Below are 20,071 nucleotides of genomic sequence, written 5' to 3'. Positions count from 1 at the left end.
ATAAGTAAATTCCACCATTTTCACTCTCAGCTCCAGGTTCCACTTCCTCTGTGTACCTGCTTTTGTCCCTTCTGTGTGCCCAGAATCCTTCTACTGCTCCTGGAAATTCACTGCGACCCAGATCCTTTCACTGGGTCACCTTTAACTTGTCTAATTATTAATACCTCAACTAGTCTATAGGGTCGCTATGAGTCAGAATTGACTCGACAGCAAAGGGTTTGGTGGTTTTTTGTTTTGTTTCAACTCATATTAGGCCCCATTTTTTTTCATATTAGGTCCCATACAACAACTCTCCGTAACTGGGGCGTCTTAGAGACCCATCAGACAATTCGGTTCCCAGCATCCACAAACTCCTCTAGATTTAGATAGGAGGTAAACTCAACAACTTTCTGAGACTCAAAAGGAGGTCATCTGCTACTCATTTAGTCCTATCATTGAGACTCAGCTCCAAAAGCCGTGCCATTCTCGTTCCCTACACCCAGGTCGCATCCCTGGGCTCTAGTTCATTTAAGCAGATTTCTTTCCTCTGTGTCTGAGTCTGATTTGACACTCTGCCTGTACCCTAAGTTTCTCTAAGCATAGACTCTGGTTCTGCTTTTTTCTTATGGCTTTTCCCAAGTTGCTACAATCTAGCTTTATGGTGACATATTTCTCTGTTGCTTTATACATACCTGCTTCAACTTCTGAGTACTGTCTGACTGAACACTTTCATGATTTACCCTTCTGGAATATCTCGTGACCTCACGTTGGACCGCTCAATGCCAAACGCTAACCTACAGCTCCCGCAGCATTCTTTCAATTGCTACATTCTTCACATATCAGGGTCTGTGATTCTTCCTCCTAACGACTGCATCCAAATTTATTTCTGTTTTTAATAGCCCGCAGCAATGAAAAGTTAATTCCAAATCTCACCCAATCTCTTTATGCTAACATAGATAACTAAGTGTCGTGAAGAGATACTGTCATCCTTTTTGTAGCCATGTCAGAGCTGAGGAAGAATAAATGCAAAGCATTTAGAGAGGATAAAGTTCATATGAAATCAATGAGGCAACAATAAGAACTCAAGAAAATTTTGGCATTTCCCATTTGTATTAGCAATAAAATATTTGACCAAAAAAAGAAAAAAAAAGCACTCAATTTGTATTAAACTGTGGCTGTAGACATGTATGGAGACCTGATGGTGCAATGTTTAAGAGCTATGGTGAGCTACGGTTGCTAACCAAAAAGTCGGCAGTTCAAATCCACCAGCCGCCCCTTGGAAACCCTATAGGGCAGTTCTACTCCATCCTAAAGGGTCACTATGAGCTGGAGTTGACTCGACTTTGGGTGGGCAAAATGTTTGGGTTTTTTTTTTTTTTTGGTTTTAGATATATATACTATTTTGTGAATAAAACATTAGATTTTTTAATAATAGCCATAATTTTAAGGTCATTGTCTTTCCAGTTCAAAATAAAACATCACTTACATTATTTATTTTAACTTAATTGTGCTCAGCTGTAAAATATGCTGGGATGTTACCAACACAGGTCACAGGGAGTAACTAAAAGACAGTATCAGGCAAAAGGTGGAGCTGAAGAAAATCAACCTAAATGCAGTAGCTGCCTCTGATGGCATGGAAATGGATACCAGGTAGTTGAGCAACAGAGGAGATGTCACAGTGCTCAAGAGAGCATTAAAAATGTGCCCCCTCCCAAGAATGTTTCAGTAACAAAGGGGCTTCAGCCAAGCAGGTGCTCCTGGAGAGCAGAGACGAACTCTTCAAGACATATTTCAAGTAAGGGAGGTGAATGATGCCAATCAGACCATTTACAGCAGGACTGGCATCATTTATTTGAAGTATGACAGTGTCCAGCCCTGCAGGAGAAGGAACTGCTCGTTCCTCCAGTCTTACTTCTCACCAATCTTCCCTTCTCTCCCTACCTCTACAAATACTCGACTACTTGCAAATTTCCAGAAGGACTGGATTCTCTTGCTTCTCTGGCTTTGAACAAAGTATTTTCCCTATCTGGAAAGCCTCTTTCATTTTCCTTTTTAACTTCTACACAACTCTCAACACTCAGCTTGGGCATTACCTCTTTTGGGAACTATACCCAACTTCTCATTCTATGTTATGACCGTTCTTGTTTTTTGAGAGTTTAATCTTTTTATCTTGAATGCCTATTGCATAGTAGGTGATCAAAAATATGTGTTAAATAAAGAAATGGAATGATGTGTTAATGGGTAAAATTGCATAAATGTTTACTAAAAAAATTTGAGAAATACATAATTTTAAGTGAATGATAGTTGGTAGTGACATAAAACTCCTAACATTATGGGATTCAGAATGCCAATTATCTTTAAATAGTCCTATTTGCACTTTCATCATAAGTAATTTCCTTTACAAACTGGAAATATATTAGAGCTCACCCTTTGAGATTATAACTTTAGTCAGTTACTGTACCATTTCTCATTTCATATTAGGGAAAATGAGGGCCTTATGGTTAAAATATAATTGATCATTTAGACTCTGAGTTCAAACTGAGGGAGAAACAAACTTTGGTGACAGTGTAAATAATCATGTAGCAAGAGACACTGATCAAAACCCCACATAGTCTTCGGGATTTGCTAACAATGGCCGTAGGGTGGTGAAGGTTAACACTCAACTTTCTGTAAGACAAACAAACAAACAACAGAACGGCAAGGGCACATAACATATATGTTAAGCTCTTGAACTTTGGGTCACGATAATTGGGGTTTGACTGTACCTCGCCACTCGTTAGCTGTAAGATTTCAGTTTGTCAAAGTCTCAGTGTTTTTGCTTTGAAAATAGAAATAATTACTGTACCCTTTTCAGAGGATTATTTTGGAGGTAAAATGAGGTGATGAACATGAACTGTGTGGTACATGGTTGGTGCTCAGTGCTACACTAACCAGCGTTACTCTTATTATTGCCCCCGAAGGGCACTCTTCATAGTTTCTCTTGCATATCTGCTTTGGAAGAAACTTATATTTGTTCTTCAGGGCTTGATGTCAGATTTTTAAAGTTAGTTTGTCACTAATAAGTTTATTATCAGTTATCCTTAACTTATATATTTAAAAAACTGACTTATTTCAATGGGTAAATATTCTGGTCTTGGAAAAGTAGGAGACCTTGTTCCTCAGAAAGAAAGCCATGTTGATAGACCGACAGACCGATAGACAGACAGACAGATAGATAGATGAGAGAGAGAGATGATATAGATCAAGATCTCTGCTGTTGAGATGTCTATTCAACAATTTGATCGGGGGCACATTCTAAGATTACTGCTTGACTGTATGGCATGAAAACCAGCACTCTTCCCTAAAGACCACTTCTCATGGTAAATTCATTATCTTAGAGTGAGACCTTCCTTTGTAAGTCTTCCTGCTGGTGAGCGAGAAGGGCAGGCCAGCCCTGCTATGCACTTGCCTGAGGCTCATCCTCCATCCTTCCAGGCAACTCTTAAGTCTCTGCAAGTAGGTCCTTAATTAAACCATTGCCATCGAGTCCGAGTGGGAAAAAAGAGAGGAAGGAACACCTAAGGAAAGACTGGAACTACAGGCAGGAGCAAGCTTTACAAACATTTCAGGATAAAAAAATTATCTATGGCAATACAGAAATGGCTTTACAGCCTATATTTTATTTGCTGACGATATATTCATAAGCATGAACTGAAATGTTTTCTGAAAATTAAAATGAATAAATAAAATTACATGTAAAAAATCAAATTTTATATTTTCTAAATAAAATTATACTTTATATATGCAAGGAAATGTGTGTGGGTGTGCATACATACACACACACACCCACACACTTTTTTTTTTTTAAACTAACTGAAGAAACGTGTAGAATGATCCATAGAATTATCCTAACATGAATTTAAACATCAACATTCCCAAATAGGAAAGTGTGATGGATGGACTCCCCTAAATGACCCCCAGTGATCTCTGCCTCCTGGTGTTCATTCCCTGTATAATCCCTCCTTGTTGCATGTGGGCAGGACCTGTGACTTGCTTCTGGCCTGTGGAACCTGACAAAGATGAAAGTATCCTATAGATGTAATTAAGGCCCCATTTTGAGTTAATCAAAAGGGAGGTTATCAGGTGAGGGGCTTTCCCACTGGCTTTGAAGAAGCAAGCTTCTATGAAGTGAACTTCCTATAGAGAGAGTCATGAGGCACAGACTGCAAGTGACCACTGGGTACTGAAAGCCCCAGTCCCACACCACAAGGAGCTGAATTCTTTCAATTCTTTGAGTTTGGAAGAGGACCACAGGCTTCAGGACCCGAACTCTGGACCCAACAGTAACTGTGTGTCATTTTAAGCCTCCATGTTTGTGGTCATTTGTTATGTAGCAACAGAAAAATAACATACAAAATAACTGCTTATTATTTTAAAACATCCTTATAAAATCATCTGTGGGTACAACAGTTTTCTCTGCTAAAATCATGACATTTAAGAAAAAAAAAAATCTAGCCCAGGGGTTAGAAAAAATTTATTTGCAAATTGGACATCACGTGATGAGACTTAAGCAGCGCAGTATGTCTACCATCATTTTACCCTTCAGTGAAACTTAAAGAAAAAAAAAATCTGTTAGTATTAGTGTGAAATATTGTGTAAGTTGGTTCTTTTCTTGACTCCATTCTGTATTTTTCCTTGTTCGTAGCACAATTGTAAATAAATTTTTAAAAACTCCCATTGGATGAAACACTGCTTTGACATGATTCTCTAGACTACAATACATGATAAAAACAGGAAAGGTGATGAATGGTTCTTCTTTCACCAGTTTGGTTTATTTTGTTTTAAAACAGTACTGGTTACAAATCACAACCAAGAGTGTTTCTAGTTTGGAAACTTTGTGCATATGTACTTTTATTATAAAATTAAATTCCGAAATTTGTACTCAAGAACTGCCACTTAGCTTGTATAGGATTTCCAAAAGTAAGCTGTCAGAGAAAAATAATAAATCAATCACTAAATGAGCATATTATAGTGCACTTGAGTCTTACTCACAGTCAGTGAGATTGAGAATCAGAAGAACCTGCTTTAGAAACAGGCAGAGTGACTCCTGACACATCTGGGTTGAGACAGAAGCAGGCGGTGAGGTGCCAAAGAAAATGACATCAATCTATTCAGACAGAATTATCTCTCTTTATCAAGCCATGATTTGAAGAACTTCCAATTATAGATTCTGACTTATATTTTTCACCTTCAGGTTTGTCTTCAGTAATTGATTACATACAGTGTTTGTATATTTCATGCAATATTTCTGGCGAGTTCAGAAGCATGACAATGACAACACTTAGCATTTCTTTATTGGCCTTGGGAACACATCTGGAGCCTTTCTTTCATCACAACAGTGTATTTCATATTGGTGTCATTTTAATTCTGTCAGCATGTTAACAGAATCAAGATGACAGCTTCATAAGCTCATAACTCTAGGCTTTCTCTTGCTCCTCCATAAAATATGTTGTAGTTTGTTCAGAAATCAATTGTCAATTGCTAAATAATCCCACCTCCACCACTTAGTTTCTATGGCAAACAAAAAGGATAAAAGACTACAATCAAAAGAGACTGTGAGTGGAGGGACCATTTTGTAGAAATGGGCAACGGATACCATTCTTTTGTCTCAAATTATATTTATAGTGGGACTTCCTATGCTTGTTTCCGGTGTTCTTAAAATGGTGATTATTACCAGGCAATCTTCAGATGTACAGCATAGGTTATATACCGACTACAAAACCAAACTCATTGCTGTTGAGTTGATTCCAATTCATAGTGACCCTACAGGACAGAGTAGAACTGACCCATAGGGTTTCCAAGGAGCGGCTGTTGGATTCATACTGTTAACATTTTGGTTAGCAGCCAAACACTTAACTGCTGTACCACCAGGGCTCCATATAGACTATAGGGCAAATATGTCTTAAAGCCATCGAATCATTCTTTAGCATCTCTAATATGTCTAAAGTGGTCAGGTTCTAACCCAATAAGAATTGTACAAAATATATCTTATAATAATGCCCTCTTTACAAACTGAATTAATTGTGTGAGGTTATCTTGCCTTTCCATTACTTATGATACATCTCAGTGGTAAAATGAAAAACATTCCTATTACTTATTACACTAAAAAGAATCCAGCATGATAAAACAGGCACTTTGAGGTGTACATAATCAAAGCTACTATGCCATCCCATACTGTGTTGCTGTTTATGTCTTTCTTCTTATCATTTCAGTTGTCATTGGCTCTTGGTAAACCAGTTTCACAGACTCATGTGAAACCGTGCTGTCTGCTACGTGTTGGTAATTTATAGGCTCATACTTTCAACTACTTTGATGATCGTGCAGTGAAGCATACAACTATGGGGCCAATTTCCACCTCCGTAACATACAGTCAGCCTCTTTGGGTTCACATCCTATGAACTGTCTCTCATTTTGTATAAGAATAAAGGTTAATAGTAAAATAAACAAACAAAAAACCCATTGCCGTCGAGTATTCCGACTCATAGCGACCCTACAGGACAGAGTAGAATTGCCCCATAGAGTTTCCAAGGAGCTCCTGGTGGATTTGAACTGACAACCTTTGGGGTAGCAGCCATAGCACTTAATCACTACACCACCAGGGTTTCCAAATAGCTTCTATTTTTTTTTTTCTATTTAGTGAGTGTCCACTGTGGAACAGGCATGGGGATGGGTATTCTAGAAACAATCTCTAACCTTCAGAGCAAAATTCAAGTTGCTTATAATATTTGTACTTTACCAGTGTGGAAACAGGCTCACAGATGTTGACTAACCTACTGGAGTTCACACAGCAAAAACGAAAACAGGTATTTGATCCAAGACCTCTCTGACTTCAAAGCTGTCTTTCCTGACCACATCTCATCAAATTTTCTTTTGTATTAATTTACACACAGTTACTTAATTGTGCTCTTGAGGAACCTGTATATAGACCACGAGGCAGTCCTTGAAACAGAACAAGGGGATACTGCATGGTTTAAAGTCAGAAAAGGTGTGTGTCAGGATCATATCCTTTCAGCATAACTATTCAATCTGTATGCTGAGCAAGTAATCTGAGAAGCTGGACTATATGAAGAAGAAAAGGGCATCAGGACTGGAGGAAGACTCATTAACAACCTCCAAGATGCAGATGATACAACCTTGCTTGCTGACAGGTAGGAAGACTTGAAACACTTACTGGTGAAAATGAAAGACTACAGCCTTCAGTATGGATTAACCTCAACGTAAAGAAAACAAAAATCCTCACAACTGGACCAATGAGCAACATCATGATAAACTGAAAAAATACTGAAGTTGTCAAGGATTTCGTTCTACTTGGACCTGTAATCAACGCCCATGGAGGCAGCAGTCAAGAAATCAAAAGACATATTGCATTGGGCAAATCTGCTGCAAAAGACTTCTTTAAAGTGTTAAAAAGCAAAAATGCCACTTTGAGGACTCAGGTGTGCCCGACCCAAGCCAATGTATTTTCAACCTCCTCATTTGCATGTGAAAACTGGACAATGAATAAGGAAGTCTGAAAAGGAATTGATGCTTTTGAGTCATGGTGTTGGTGAACAATATCGAATATACCCTAGATTGCCAGAACAAACAAATCTGTCTTGGAAGGAGTACGGTTAAAATGCTCCTTAGAAGCAAGGATGGCATGACTTCTTCTCACCTACTTTGGACATGTTATCAGGAGGGACCAGTCCCTGGAGAGGGACATCATGCTTGGTAGAGAGTCAGCGAAAGAGAGGAAGACCCTCAAAGAGACGGATTGACACAGTGGTTAAGATGATGGGCTCGAGCGTAGCAATAATTGTGAAGATGGTGCAGGATCGGGCAGTGCTTCGTTCTGTTATACATAGGGTCTCTATGAGTTGGAACTGACTCAACGGCACCTAAAAACAACATGGGTATTCCCTAAGTACAGAAAGACTTCTCCCATGGTCCTGTGTTTATAATTTGGTTCAAAATGCTCTGAAAAACTTAAATTAGAAGTCTATCTCCAGTACGCATTAGCTGTATAATCTTGGACAAGTTTTTCTAAAGCTCTGTATCTCTAACTCTGTAGGGTTTTTGTCAGTATTAAATTAGATGCCACACAAAGTGCCTAGCAAGATGCCACACAAGTGCCTAGCAAGTGAGTTATAATGAATATGAATTAATCCGTTTTGTACCCTGTTTGAGAGCTATGGCTGCTAACCAAAAGACCGGCAGTTCAGATCCACCAGGCGCTCCTTGGGAACCCTGTGGGGCAGTTCGACTAGGTCTGTCCTATACGATTGTTATCAGTCAGAACTGACTTTGATAGTAACAGGTTTGTTGTTACCATCACAACTACCTGTATTTGCTACCACAACTTTCAGAATTCTGACAGCAGGAGGCATGTGTAATTCTCCATTACTTTATTCATACCCTACTCTATTTAAATAGAAATTATAAAAAAAAATCAATAATAATTTTTAATTCCATATAGCACTTTGTTTCAAAGCAAATTTATATATGTTTCTACAAAATTTATACAAGGTAAAATATTATTATCCCTACTTCACAGACAAGAAGATGGAGGGTTAGAGAAAGCTTTAATGGCTGGGATTTAGCAGAGTCAGGATAGACTGAAGACTTCGTGTGTGAAATCCCATGCTTTTTACTTTACCACAGTGCACACAGACACAGAGCTACTCTTCCTCATACACAGCACCTTCGTTCCTACACACACACACAAAAAAAAAACATCGCCACTGAGTCTATTCCGACTCATAGCGACCCTATAGGACTGAATAGAACTGCCCCATAGGATTTTCAAGGAGTGGGTGGTGGAATCAAACTGCTGACCTTTTGGTTAGCAGCCCAATTCTTAACCACTGTGCTACCAAGGGTCCAAATTACAATAGAGTTAAGTACACTAAAGGGGATAAATAGAGAATTCAGGGCTGGTGGAGGAGAGTAATTTTGGAAATGAAAATTTATCAACCATGGGAAACCTGGTGGTGGCCTAGAATGTGCAGAGGGCCCGTGAACTTCGCCATTCCCCCCTCTTCAAAAAAGACACTGTGATCTGCAAGTTACCTAGACTCAAAAGCTGGGACTTTGTTTTGATTTCAGGCTTTGTGCTTTATTCACCCTTGGAGCCATCTAGTACAGTTGTGTAGATTTTGCTACAAGGGCTGTAACTTTACAGAGTAAGGACCTTAGTTGTTGTTGTTAAATTGGAACAAAGGTGCCATAGAAATGAGTAGCAACTCTGCCCTGCGTATCTATAGCCTCCTAAGGTTTCTTCCAAATGACTTTTATATCCATCCATTTTTCCTGTCTATTTTTTTATTCCCACAATCCTTTAATCTCAAGCTTCTTTTACTACAACAATATCTTAGAGATTTTTCTGACTCTGGGTTCCCCACTCTACAATCTATTCTATAAAAGTTTAAAACAAAAACAAATGAGGCCTGCAACCACCAGTGGGAATGGGGCCCCCTGAGAGAAACTTAGACAACCTCACAAAAGAGGGTGGCTTTGTAGGATCACACAATTGGTTTTGTCAGCATACCTAAAGTAGATTCATGTCATTGGAGGACTCGTGACTAAAATATAAAGCCAGAATTTCAATTTCCTAATTTGAAATAATAAATGTAATTAGTCCATGTACCAGAATATCTATGTCAACATCAATAAATCACTCTCTTTCCATTGGGAGAGCTACATTGACATCAAATCATAATGAGAACATTGACTGGTAGGCAATCAGAGAAAGGAAAGCTAATTAAATACATCCGATATGCTTAAAGGGAGGTTAGCCTGATTAATTTGCTGCCATAATAGCGCTAGTTTTCCCAGTGGGATTGGACAATTGCGCCAATCCCTTTGGCTTCTTTGACCAGAGATATCTCGATCAGCCACTGCCAAAGTTCCCATCTGTAAGGTTCACCTACGAGTTCCTCCATGACTCCTGAGCATCCTCCTGTACTCCTGACGAACACGTTCCTTTCTTTTCTTTTTTTAAGATACATAACATGTTCAACCTGATTACTCAATATATGAATGAGAATGATTAAATACTTCTGCTCAGGTCCATTACATGTTAATGTAAAGGTCAGCAAGGAATCTTGTTTCTTTCTTTCCAAGTCATTTGAGAGTGATGGCACAGCAAGAACAATATGGAGTCATTTTAGTCTTCTAAGTACTAGCATTCAAACCATTGTCAGTTTACCATTCTTTAAATCACAGACTTCCGTGTAATTTCATAGTTGAAATATTATTAATGGCTCTATCTTGATCTTCCTGTTGTTGTTAGTTGCCTTCTAGTCTATTCTGACTCATGGTGACACCATGTGCGCAGAGTAGAACTGCTCCATAGGGTTTTCGAGGCAATGACCTTTCGGAAGCAGATCAACAGGTCCGTCTTCCGAGGTGCCTCTTGTAACTTAATAGTCCAGAGCTTAGCCGTTTATGCCATCTAGGGAGACCTGTCTTGATCTTACCTATAATCAATTTCTCTGCTTATCTTTTATTTAAAAAAAAAAAAATCTTTTATTTAGGCCTCCATAATTAGGTTTCCACGTGGCTAATTTTGTTTTTCTGTTTCTTCACAACTTGCATTATCCATTCTATCCAAATTTTATATTAGTGATCTAATGAACTCAAAGATCATATCCAACTCTTCATATTTTCACTCAAGTCAGTTTCCTCTCCTGAAATATTCTCCCTGACTTTTATCTGTCTCCTGCTAAGCAAATTCTAGGTCAGCTCAAACTAATTATCATTTATTAAGTGGCTAGGTATGTAACACAAAGTCCAGTAAGTTAAGATTCCTCCTCTTTAGAACCTCACTTTTTATTGATGGAAACAAAAGATGTAAAGATATAATGTAAGAGATTATAGGGACAGAGGAGACAGAGCAAGCCATTCTGCTTAGGGAAATTAGAAAACAGGGCAACCATGATATAGTAGGAAACGTCACTGAAGCTTAATCTTGAGGAATGAGGCAAAGGACATCTGGCATTGAGAGGACAGAGAATTTCTAGGTCTTCTCTGATTATTCTAACTTTCAATGATCTCTCATTCTTCTGGAAAACTCTATTCACCGTCTCTCTATTTGCCTACCTTTATTAATTATGATTTTAAGTCCTAGGATAAATTATTATCATAAGTCCTTGAATGCAAGACACACATATTATCATAAGGAGCTGTAGTTTATTTGGGGAAGCAGAGGAAACTCATGCAAAGATATACACCTGCAGAAGATATATATAGGTCACTGTGAATCAGGTCATCAGTTGGCTCCTGTAACACCTACAGACCAATGTCATAACACAGTTGAGAATGTAATTATGTATTCTCATTTCCTTGCACCAATATTCTTGAGCACTAAATGTGACTTTCTCAAATCATTGATAAGGAATCAAGAACCATGTTTTTTGCTTTCTCTGTTTCAGTACTGTTCTCAACATTCAGTACAAAGGTAATATATGCCCGCATAACTGGAAGACCCATCAATGCAGCAGGAGAGGCCTGTTTAAACTACAGTTCTTTAGATGTTTCCTCATGTAGCAAGAATGCTTTCTTGAATTGTGAAAGAAAGTATGTTTCTCTCTATTGAAATAACTGAGTGTACATAAGCAATCCAGAAAGCCTGTTTCACTCACAAATTCTCTTGTAGGTTTCTGTGGTAAACTGTTTCTTAAGAATGACTACTCTGGGGGCATTCTTCGGGAGCTCTGCAAAAGTGCATCACATTTTTAAAAGAATTCCAAATCCAACGTAGGATTTTTTTTTTTTTAATTTCCAGACCATCTTTTCTATAAAATATTTGTTGAAATATCTAGAAAACACAATAATTCATTGTAATTCATTATCAATATGGTTTTTCTTGATATTTGAAGAGCTTTTTTTTTTACCATCACTGGGAGAAAGCAAAATGAAAATGCCTATGTTAAATAAGGTGAAGCTCTTATCCTATTGCCCTGAGACAGCTCTGTGTACTCACAGTGCTCCATGGAACACAACCTGAACAACGATGATCACATCTAAGCTTCTTAGATTACAAATCGGACACCTGCACAAGGCACAGAGAGGGATACAAAAAGTGGACACCCCATTGCCCTGATCTCAAAGAGCTTACGGATTACACTTCCACTTCACATAGTTACACACCAGAAGAACATGGTCTGCTATGAAAATAGACAAATCGGTAATTAAAAAAAAATACTGTTTTGTAAAGAGGCTGAACTTTTTTCTTCTCTGGCCTAATCTATTACTCGAAAAAACAGTAATTTCTTACTAGCAGCCTTAATTAATTTTTTTCCAGTTTGGCCCAAAGATGACCTGGCTTTTCTTCCTTGTCAATTCATTTGCATATATAAATATCAGTCAATACATGTAGTGCTTACTAAAGAGGGAATATCGAAAGTATTTTAAAGTAAATGCAACAACAATTCTTGGCTTCAATTCAAAGGCCTGGATTTGAGTCCTAGTTGTACCACCTGCTGAAAATTAAGACCGGATTTCAAAGTTGTGAAGAACAGTAATAGGAGCGGCTTACCAAGGTACAGAGTTGTTGTGATGGCAAATTTAGAAAGTATGTGAGTATGCTGTAAATTTTAAAGACTATATGACAATTATTTGTACTCATTTCTAAAAATTATCTCTATATATACACACAGAGAGAGAGCAAGAAGGGGGCTATACATTTACTCTTTATTGTCAGTTTCTAATTCACTCATGTATGTACGTTCAGTTTTGTGTCTGAAACATCTATATATGAATATTTCCCTAAGTAATACAATTAAATAACATGAGGCAATTATAAAAGAACTTGGAAAATAGTTGAAAGTGTCTTTACAAATTCTCGAGCTTTAATAATTTGCTCAAAATATTTTATTATTTGCAAACATCTTTTGCGGATAAATATTTGATTCGGATTTTCAATAACATTGTGGGAGCTTGGGATTTCTTAATCACTTTGCATTTAAACCTAAGAATTTAATATGATGCTGACAATATTTTGATTATATAGCCATCTGTACTACCTCTATGTTACAAATAACTTTTGCCATCTATCAATTGGTTCCAGCTCTAAGACAATGCTGTAAGCAACACCTGGGAGTGCCTGTGTATCTGCAGGGGGAAGGGGAAAAGGCAGGGAAGATGCCAAAAGCTACGCCTGTCAAATTCATCATACTAAAAACTAAATTACCAATAATCTCCTCTCCAATATTTTTCTGTTTTTACAAGGTTTGTATTATTATGTAACCAAAATTTTCCCTGTAATTACAAAGTGCCCATTAACAGATTCGAGCTTTTTCTCAGTGTTACTCAGTGGAGTGAAAGAAACAGCAAAAAGTCTCAAAGCTGTGCTGGATACCAAGGAGATATATGGAACTACAACAGCCACATGGGGTCCAGCAGGGGCTGAGGACAACAAATTGAAGCAATCACTCCTGATGAGAGGGGATATGTGAAATGTATTGATGAAGCCTACAACCTATCTCAATACTACACATGGTCTCTGGAAAAGCGAAGTAAGGAAGAAGTCAGGATTCTGGAACAGTTCAGTAACTCGTCCTCAGTTATAAATCCAGTTTCTTGAGTTTCCAGTATACGTGAATTTATTTCTGCACACCTTTTGCACGATACAGAACCAAGAGTTCATGAATCAATTACTCCAACTGGAAAGAGCTGGAAGGAAAATAGGAAGTAGCAACTAGGTCTAGAAAAGTACTGAGACATAAAATAGAGGTCTATCATGATACGTTTTCTATACGGCAGTCTTGGGAGAGGTTATGCTGAGCTTCTTAACCTCCCGACTTGGAACAATATGGAGGATAAAGTTAAAGAAATGCATATAGGAGAAACTGTAGAGACCAGGCCAACATTTTCTGTTCTTTGCTGATGACCCATGGCAGAAGGGGGTCATGATTATTAAAATGAGCTTAAAAACCCATTTCTGTCGAGTTGATTCCAATTCATAGCAACTCTATAAGACAGAGTAAAACTGCCCCACAGGATTTCCAAGGCTGTAAATCTTTATGAAGTAGACTGCCACATCATTCTCTCGCAGAGTGGCTGGTGGGTTCAAGTGACCAACTTTTCAGTTAACAGCGGAGCATTTAACCACTGTGCTCCTTAAAATAAGCTTAGGCTACAAAAAAATGTTTAGTGGCAAGAGAACTGGAAGAATGATGTAGGTGCTCACAGAATATTTCTTTAGTTATTTTAAACTCAGAAAGTTATATAAAGACTTTTCAAACAGTTTTCCTTCTCAAGTATCCATATTCCTCCATGACTTGAAGATCCATATATAGCATCTAGGAACTGTGAATTAACAGGTCCAAGTAACAAAATTAAGAAAAAAAAAATATTGCAGATATTGATGGAGAACCAGAATCTGAAGAAAAAAAAAATCACAATAGTGTGCTTTTTATCCAAGTAAAGCAAAATGGTTTTTATAAGACTTCTTTGAAACTTTTTGAGGGTGAAATCCTGAAAAGTATAATTATACTAAAAAATATGTATATAACTATAAATCAATTTTATATTTCAATCATTACACTTTTACTATTCAAATAATATAATTAATATGCTCTCTATTTACTGAGTCCTTTAAAACATTATTTTTACAAAAGTAAAAAATTGGTTTTCTCATGATGTCAGTCACTGTAACCCTCTTTTTGCCCAAAGTCTTACAATTCTTTCACTGTGATTTCTCCTACCAAGGGGGTATTTTAAGCAATTAATTTCCCTCATTGGCACCTGCGTTATTAGCTCTGTGTCTGTGGGAGGGGTGGCTGCTATTCTTTCCAGGCCTTCATTTGCTCATCTGTCAAAGGAAGGGATAATCCTCAATAATCATTAACATGCTTTGATGCCCCCAAATCAAAACTTTTAATATTCTATGTCATGGTGGTGGTTGTCATAAAGATTTTTAATCATAAAACTCGTGAAGGATTGGACTGTTTGTATATTTTAAGAATCTTATTTATTGATTAATTAATTTTAGTTATCCACACCAAATAGTTAAAATGTTCACTGTATTTGTATGGAACTAAAAATGTTGAAAATGACAGTCATCATATCCAAACCTCTTTTTTTCAAAATCCAACTTAGTCTTTCTTTTATGTCCCTCCCTTCCTTCATCTTCTTCATTGTTTTTAAAATTACATTTCTTTATTGATTTAGTTGGAAACCCTGGTAATGTAGTAGTTAAGAGCTACAGCTGCTAACCAAAATTTCGGCAGTTGAATCCACCCGGTGCTCCTTGGAAGCCCTATGGGGCAGTTCTACTCTGTATTCTAGGGTCGCTATGAGTCGGAATCAACCTAACGGTAACTTTTTGTTGTTGTTGTTAATTGATTTAGATTAGTAGGAAAGCACTGCAGAACATTGAATAAACCTTTGAGTTACAGATAAAATCCTGGCTCCACTATCTTGGGCAAGGAACTTAAATTATTTGGGTTTAGTTTTCTCACTGAGAAAATTAGTGATAAGAATAGGGCCTACTACATAGGGTTAATTAGATAGATAGGTAGAGATGATATAGATACAGATAGAGATAAGTTTTGTTGTCGTTAGGTGTCTTTGAGACAGTTCAGACTCATAACGACACTATAGGATGGAGTAGAACTGCCCCACAGGGTTTCCAAGGAGCAGCTGGTGGGTTTGAACTGCTGACCTTTTGGTTAGAAGCTGAACTCCTAACCACTACACCATCAGAGCTCCAGATGTGGATATAGATACAGACATATATGTGTAATAGGTATATGATGGTTTACAATATAGCTCAGCAAACACCTCCCAGGTATATTTCCTCATCTATACTATTAAAAAAAAAAAATTTTATACTGCAGCTATATGAAAGCATTGGTATGTGGTATTTAATTACTATCATTACTAATTATATCAAACTTTCATTCTGTATCTATCGCATATACATATATGAATTACTGTCAGTGTGTACCGTATCACAATTAATATTTTAAAAAACCCAGCAGTTCTTAAATATCATATAATTTGTTTTAGGCCTAGCCATTTTATAATCAAAATATTAATACTTCTAAATAGATAAATTTCAAAATACTGCTTGTAGTAATCCATTTAAATGTATTGTTTGTTCAACAATATCCAGAATTTAATTAAACCTAAACACAAGAGGGGCTATTAAAATTTTTTAACCATTTTAGCTAAATAGCAGATATATCCTGATGAAAAATGAAAGTGATTATCTCTTATGCTACTTACTAGTGTAAGTGAGTTGAAAACCTTGGTCAGTGTCAGATCCGTTGGTGTTGAATTCCAGCCACAGGTGGTTAGACGTGCTGTTTAGAATCAGTCCCATCATTTCGTTTTTCGTGAAGGCTCCCAGTGGACGGGATGAACTATCTTTTCCATCGTAAACCTAATAGAAAATTCACAGCATGAGTCTCTCTTGTCCTTAATCTTGTTTCTGTATTAGCAGTTTTAACAAGAAATTCACACATTCAAGGATGTAATTTTATATGCTACTTATAAAATTTACAGTTTGTAGGAAGTCGAAAGGATGACTTAATACTAAATAATCATTTTTCTTTATGTTTTAGCTTTACTGTTAACATTCTAGATAAAAGATTTCTTCTGTGTACATTTTATATTCATTACTTTGAGAGCTTTTTCTGAGTTTATTTCAAATTAAATAAATATTTCTTTGCATTTCCAGCCTTCATTGCCTGACTTTTTTTTCCCTTCCCTAATTAAAAAAGTTGAAAGAATTTATTTCAATCATGAATGTCTCTCTGAAACATCATATAAGTAATAGAACATTTCTCTTTGTTCTCTTCCACCTGAATATATTAAAAGACAAGACAATGTGCTACAGTCTTGCCACATTTTGTAGTTTTTAAGCCTGAGGTGACTTTCATCTTCAATTAGTTGTAATAAAAGAATTCCATCCTGTAATATCAGAGAGATGTGTCGTCTTGGTCTAAAATACTTTGCATTTGACTTTATCTCTCTAAGTGTTTGTAAAATGTGAATGGAAGGTACAGTCGACAGGACTTAGTTTTGACTAGACATTATGGCCAAGGGAGGTATCAGTGATAAGTTCACAGGTTTTGCTGGGATAAGTCACACTGGGAGTGGATGAGTGTCAATCTTATATCTTGAGTGGAACTGGGCATTGAGGGCTATGCCTCAGTTTCTTTTTCTGCTAACAGCATGAAGCTCATTTGATATAAAACTATTGACACACTAGTAGAATTAAGTGTTGTAGACCTTCTTTACACTCCAAAAAAACCGGCAAGAGTGGAATGTTTAGTATGAATGACTAATCCATTTCGAAACATTGGCATGGACAAAGGTTTTTGGAGATAAGAATAAAGCTTTGTTATATAATCTTCAAGAACACAAAGTTTTTCATTTCCATAAGAAGAGTGCCTTAACTAACAAGCATAATCACGTCTTCAGTACCTCCTCCAACCTCTGTTTAGTTCCCCCACTGACTTTCCTTCTCACTTAGAGTCTTTTCTTCTAACATTTCTCTTCTAATAAATATGTAAACATATATGTTGCTCAACAGACTTACAACTATGCATGTGCATAAAGGAAAAATATATTTAGAGAAATTAATTTTATAATCAACTATTTCATTTAAATTGAATAAGCCTAACTAGTGTAGTAGAATCAAATGCTCTCTAATTCCTCATTGAAAGCTAGTAACAAACTACTGTTATTCAAATTATAAAGAATTTTAACTCCAGAGATGCCAGATTCAAACTCAAAATGTCCAAGCCTATGCAAAAAGGTACTGGGTCACTCCATATACTATGTTGTTTTTAGCTTCTGTGAAGTCAATCCCTGGCTCATGGCAACCTCATATATAAGGGTTTGGACTGCTGTGATCCATAGTGTTTCCACTGGCGGATTTTTGGAAGAAGATGGCCAGGCCTTTGGTCTTAGTCTCTCTAATTCTGGAGCCTCCACTGAAATAGCGTAACAGCAACACTCAAGCCTCCACCGACAGATGCGTGGTAGCTGTGCTCTGGGTGTATCCGCTGGAACCTCCACCTCTGTTTCCTCTCCACCGACAGATGCGTGGTAGCTGTGCTCTGGGTGTATCCGCTGGAACCTCCACCTCTGTTTCCTCTCCACCGACAGATGCGTGGTAGCTGTGCTCTAGGTGTATCGGCTGGAACCTCCACCTCTGTTTCCTCTCCACCGACAGATGCGTGGTAGCTGTGCTCTGGGTGTATCCGCTGGAACCTCCACCTCTGTTTCCTCTCCACCGACAGATGCGTGGTAGCTGTGCTCTGGGTGTATCCGCTGGAACCTCCACCTCTGTTTCCTCTCCACCGACAGATGCGTGGTAGCTGTGCTCTAGGTGTATCGGCTGGAACCTCCACCTCTGTTTCCTCTCCACCGACAGATGCGTGGTAGCTGTGCTCTAGGTGTATCGGCTGGAACCTCCACCTCTGTTTCCTCTCCAACGACAGATGCGTGGTAGCTGTGCTCTAGGTGTATCGGCTGGAAACTGCACCCCTGTTTCCTCTCCACTGACAGATGCGTGGTAGCTGTGCTCTAGGTGTATCGGCTGGAACCTCCACCTCTGTTTCTTCTCCACTGACAGATGCATGGTAGCTGTGCTCTAGGTGTATCAACTGGAACCTCCACCTCTGTTTCCTCTCCACTGACAGATGCATGGTAGCTGTGCTCTGGGTGTATCAACTGGAACCTCCACCTCTGTTTCCTCTCCACCGACAGATGCATGGTAGCTGTGCTCTAGGTGTATCAACTGGAACCTCCACCTCTGTTTCCTCTCCACTGACAGATGCGTGGTAGCTGTGCTCTAGGTGTATCGGCTGGAACCTCCACCTCTGTTTCCTCTCCACTGACAGATGCGTGGTAGCTGTGCTCTAGGTGTATCCGCTGGAACCTCCACCTCTGTTTCCTCACGCAAGATGAGAATTCTACCACTGAAACATCATATACTATGTAATTAACTGTAATTCATGGACTTTCAGAGAAATAAGGGGGCAATAAAGCAACCAAACACAACCTAAAACCACTCCCTCACTGTCCTTCTGAAACACTGCCAAACAGTCACCTCCCCTGGATTTCAACTTCCTCACAAGTACGTGACCAGAATGTCAGAGCTTCAATGAATGGTAAAGAATATGTCATGTGGTCAGCATTTACCTCATAATATCCTCACAGGTATAAATAAAAAAGAAAAACAGGTATAGCAACTAAAAATTAACAGCTGCAATACTGGACTACAAATTTCTCCAGAACAGTAATTCTGACTTATTTATCTATGTCACCAGCAGTTGGCAGTAATATATATCTAAGACTAACGTGGAGGGTTAGTCTATCAACTCTCAAAAGTTGAAATTTTGGTTCAAATTTTGCACCTGTCACAAATGAAAACGCAGGTAGTACCAGAAATCAGGAGATTTAACTCTAAATTCCAATTCTCTTAGTAACAAGCCATATTAGCTCAGCAAACACCTCCTAATTCTTTTTCCTCATCTATGAAGCAGCAGCTAGAATCAGGGGGCTCCTTTTAGTTATTAAAAAGGTGCTATGAATCACATGTTAAATACAGAGCTATAACTGTTTGCACTACAAAATTGGCATTTAATCAGTGCCATGTGCTCAGAGTAATGCAGCCCAGTTAGCAGACGGTCAAAGATTAGACAATATCACAGAGATTCCTAGAGTGGCCATGTGGAAAAAAGCGCCTGGGAAGTCATTCCCAGTTTTACAGAAACTTTATACTCTAGGGCTCTGTTCCAAATTCGACTTCTCTTTTCATTGCATATTCTTTTCATACATTTTCATTACAGCTATATTTCTCTTACACGATTTTTCCACATGAATTAAGAAAAGCATCATGTATATGGGTGCGGGGGTGTGCACAGATGCAATTTTAGCCTTTATGAGTGGATCATCCCCACTACAGTGCCGTAGAGTCGATTCCAACTAATAGTGACCCTACAGAACAGAGTAGAACTGTCCTATAGAGTTTCCAAGGAGAGCCTGGCGGATTCGAACTGCCAACCCTTTGGTTAATAGCTGTAGCACTTAACCACTACGTCACCAGGGCCTC

The 20,071-nt window shown here is 38.1% G+C and overlaps 1 protein-coding gene across 1 annotated transcript in view; it reads right to left on the bottom strand.

Moving 5' to 3' along the window:
• CSMD1 (CUB and Sushi multiple domains 1) overlaps positions 1 to 20,071 on the bottom strand; it is a 1,768,974-nt gene that overhangs the window by 364,192 nt on the left and 1,384,711 nt on the right. The window contains exon 24 of the mRNA XM_064294928.1: positions 16,231 to 16,387. Coding sequence (XP_064150998.1) covers positions 16,231 to 16,387 — 157 coding nt within the window. The remainder of the gene's footprint in view (positions 1 to 16,230; positions 16,388 to 20,071) is intronic.

This window comes from Loxodonta africana, chromosome 12 (assembly GCF_030014295.1).
Source record: "Loxodonta africana isolate mLoxAfr1 chromosome 12, mLoxAfr1.hap2, whole genome shotgun sequence".
In the NCBI taxonomy this organism is placed as follows: Eukaryota; Metazoa; Chordata; class Mammalia; order Proboscidea; family Elephantidae; genus Loxodonta; species Loxodonta africana.
Note: the sequence above shows the minus strand (reverse complement) of the source record. Positions and strands in the feature narration are given on the sequence as shown.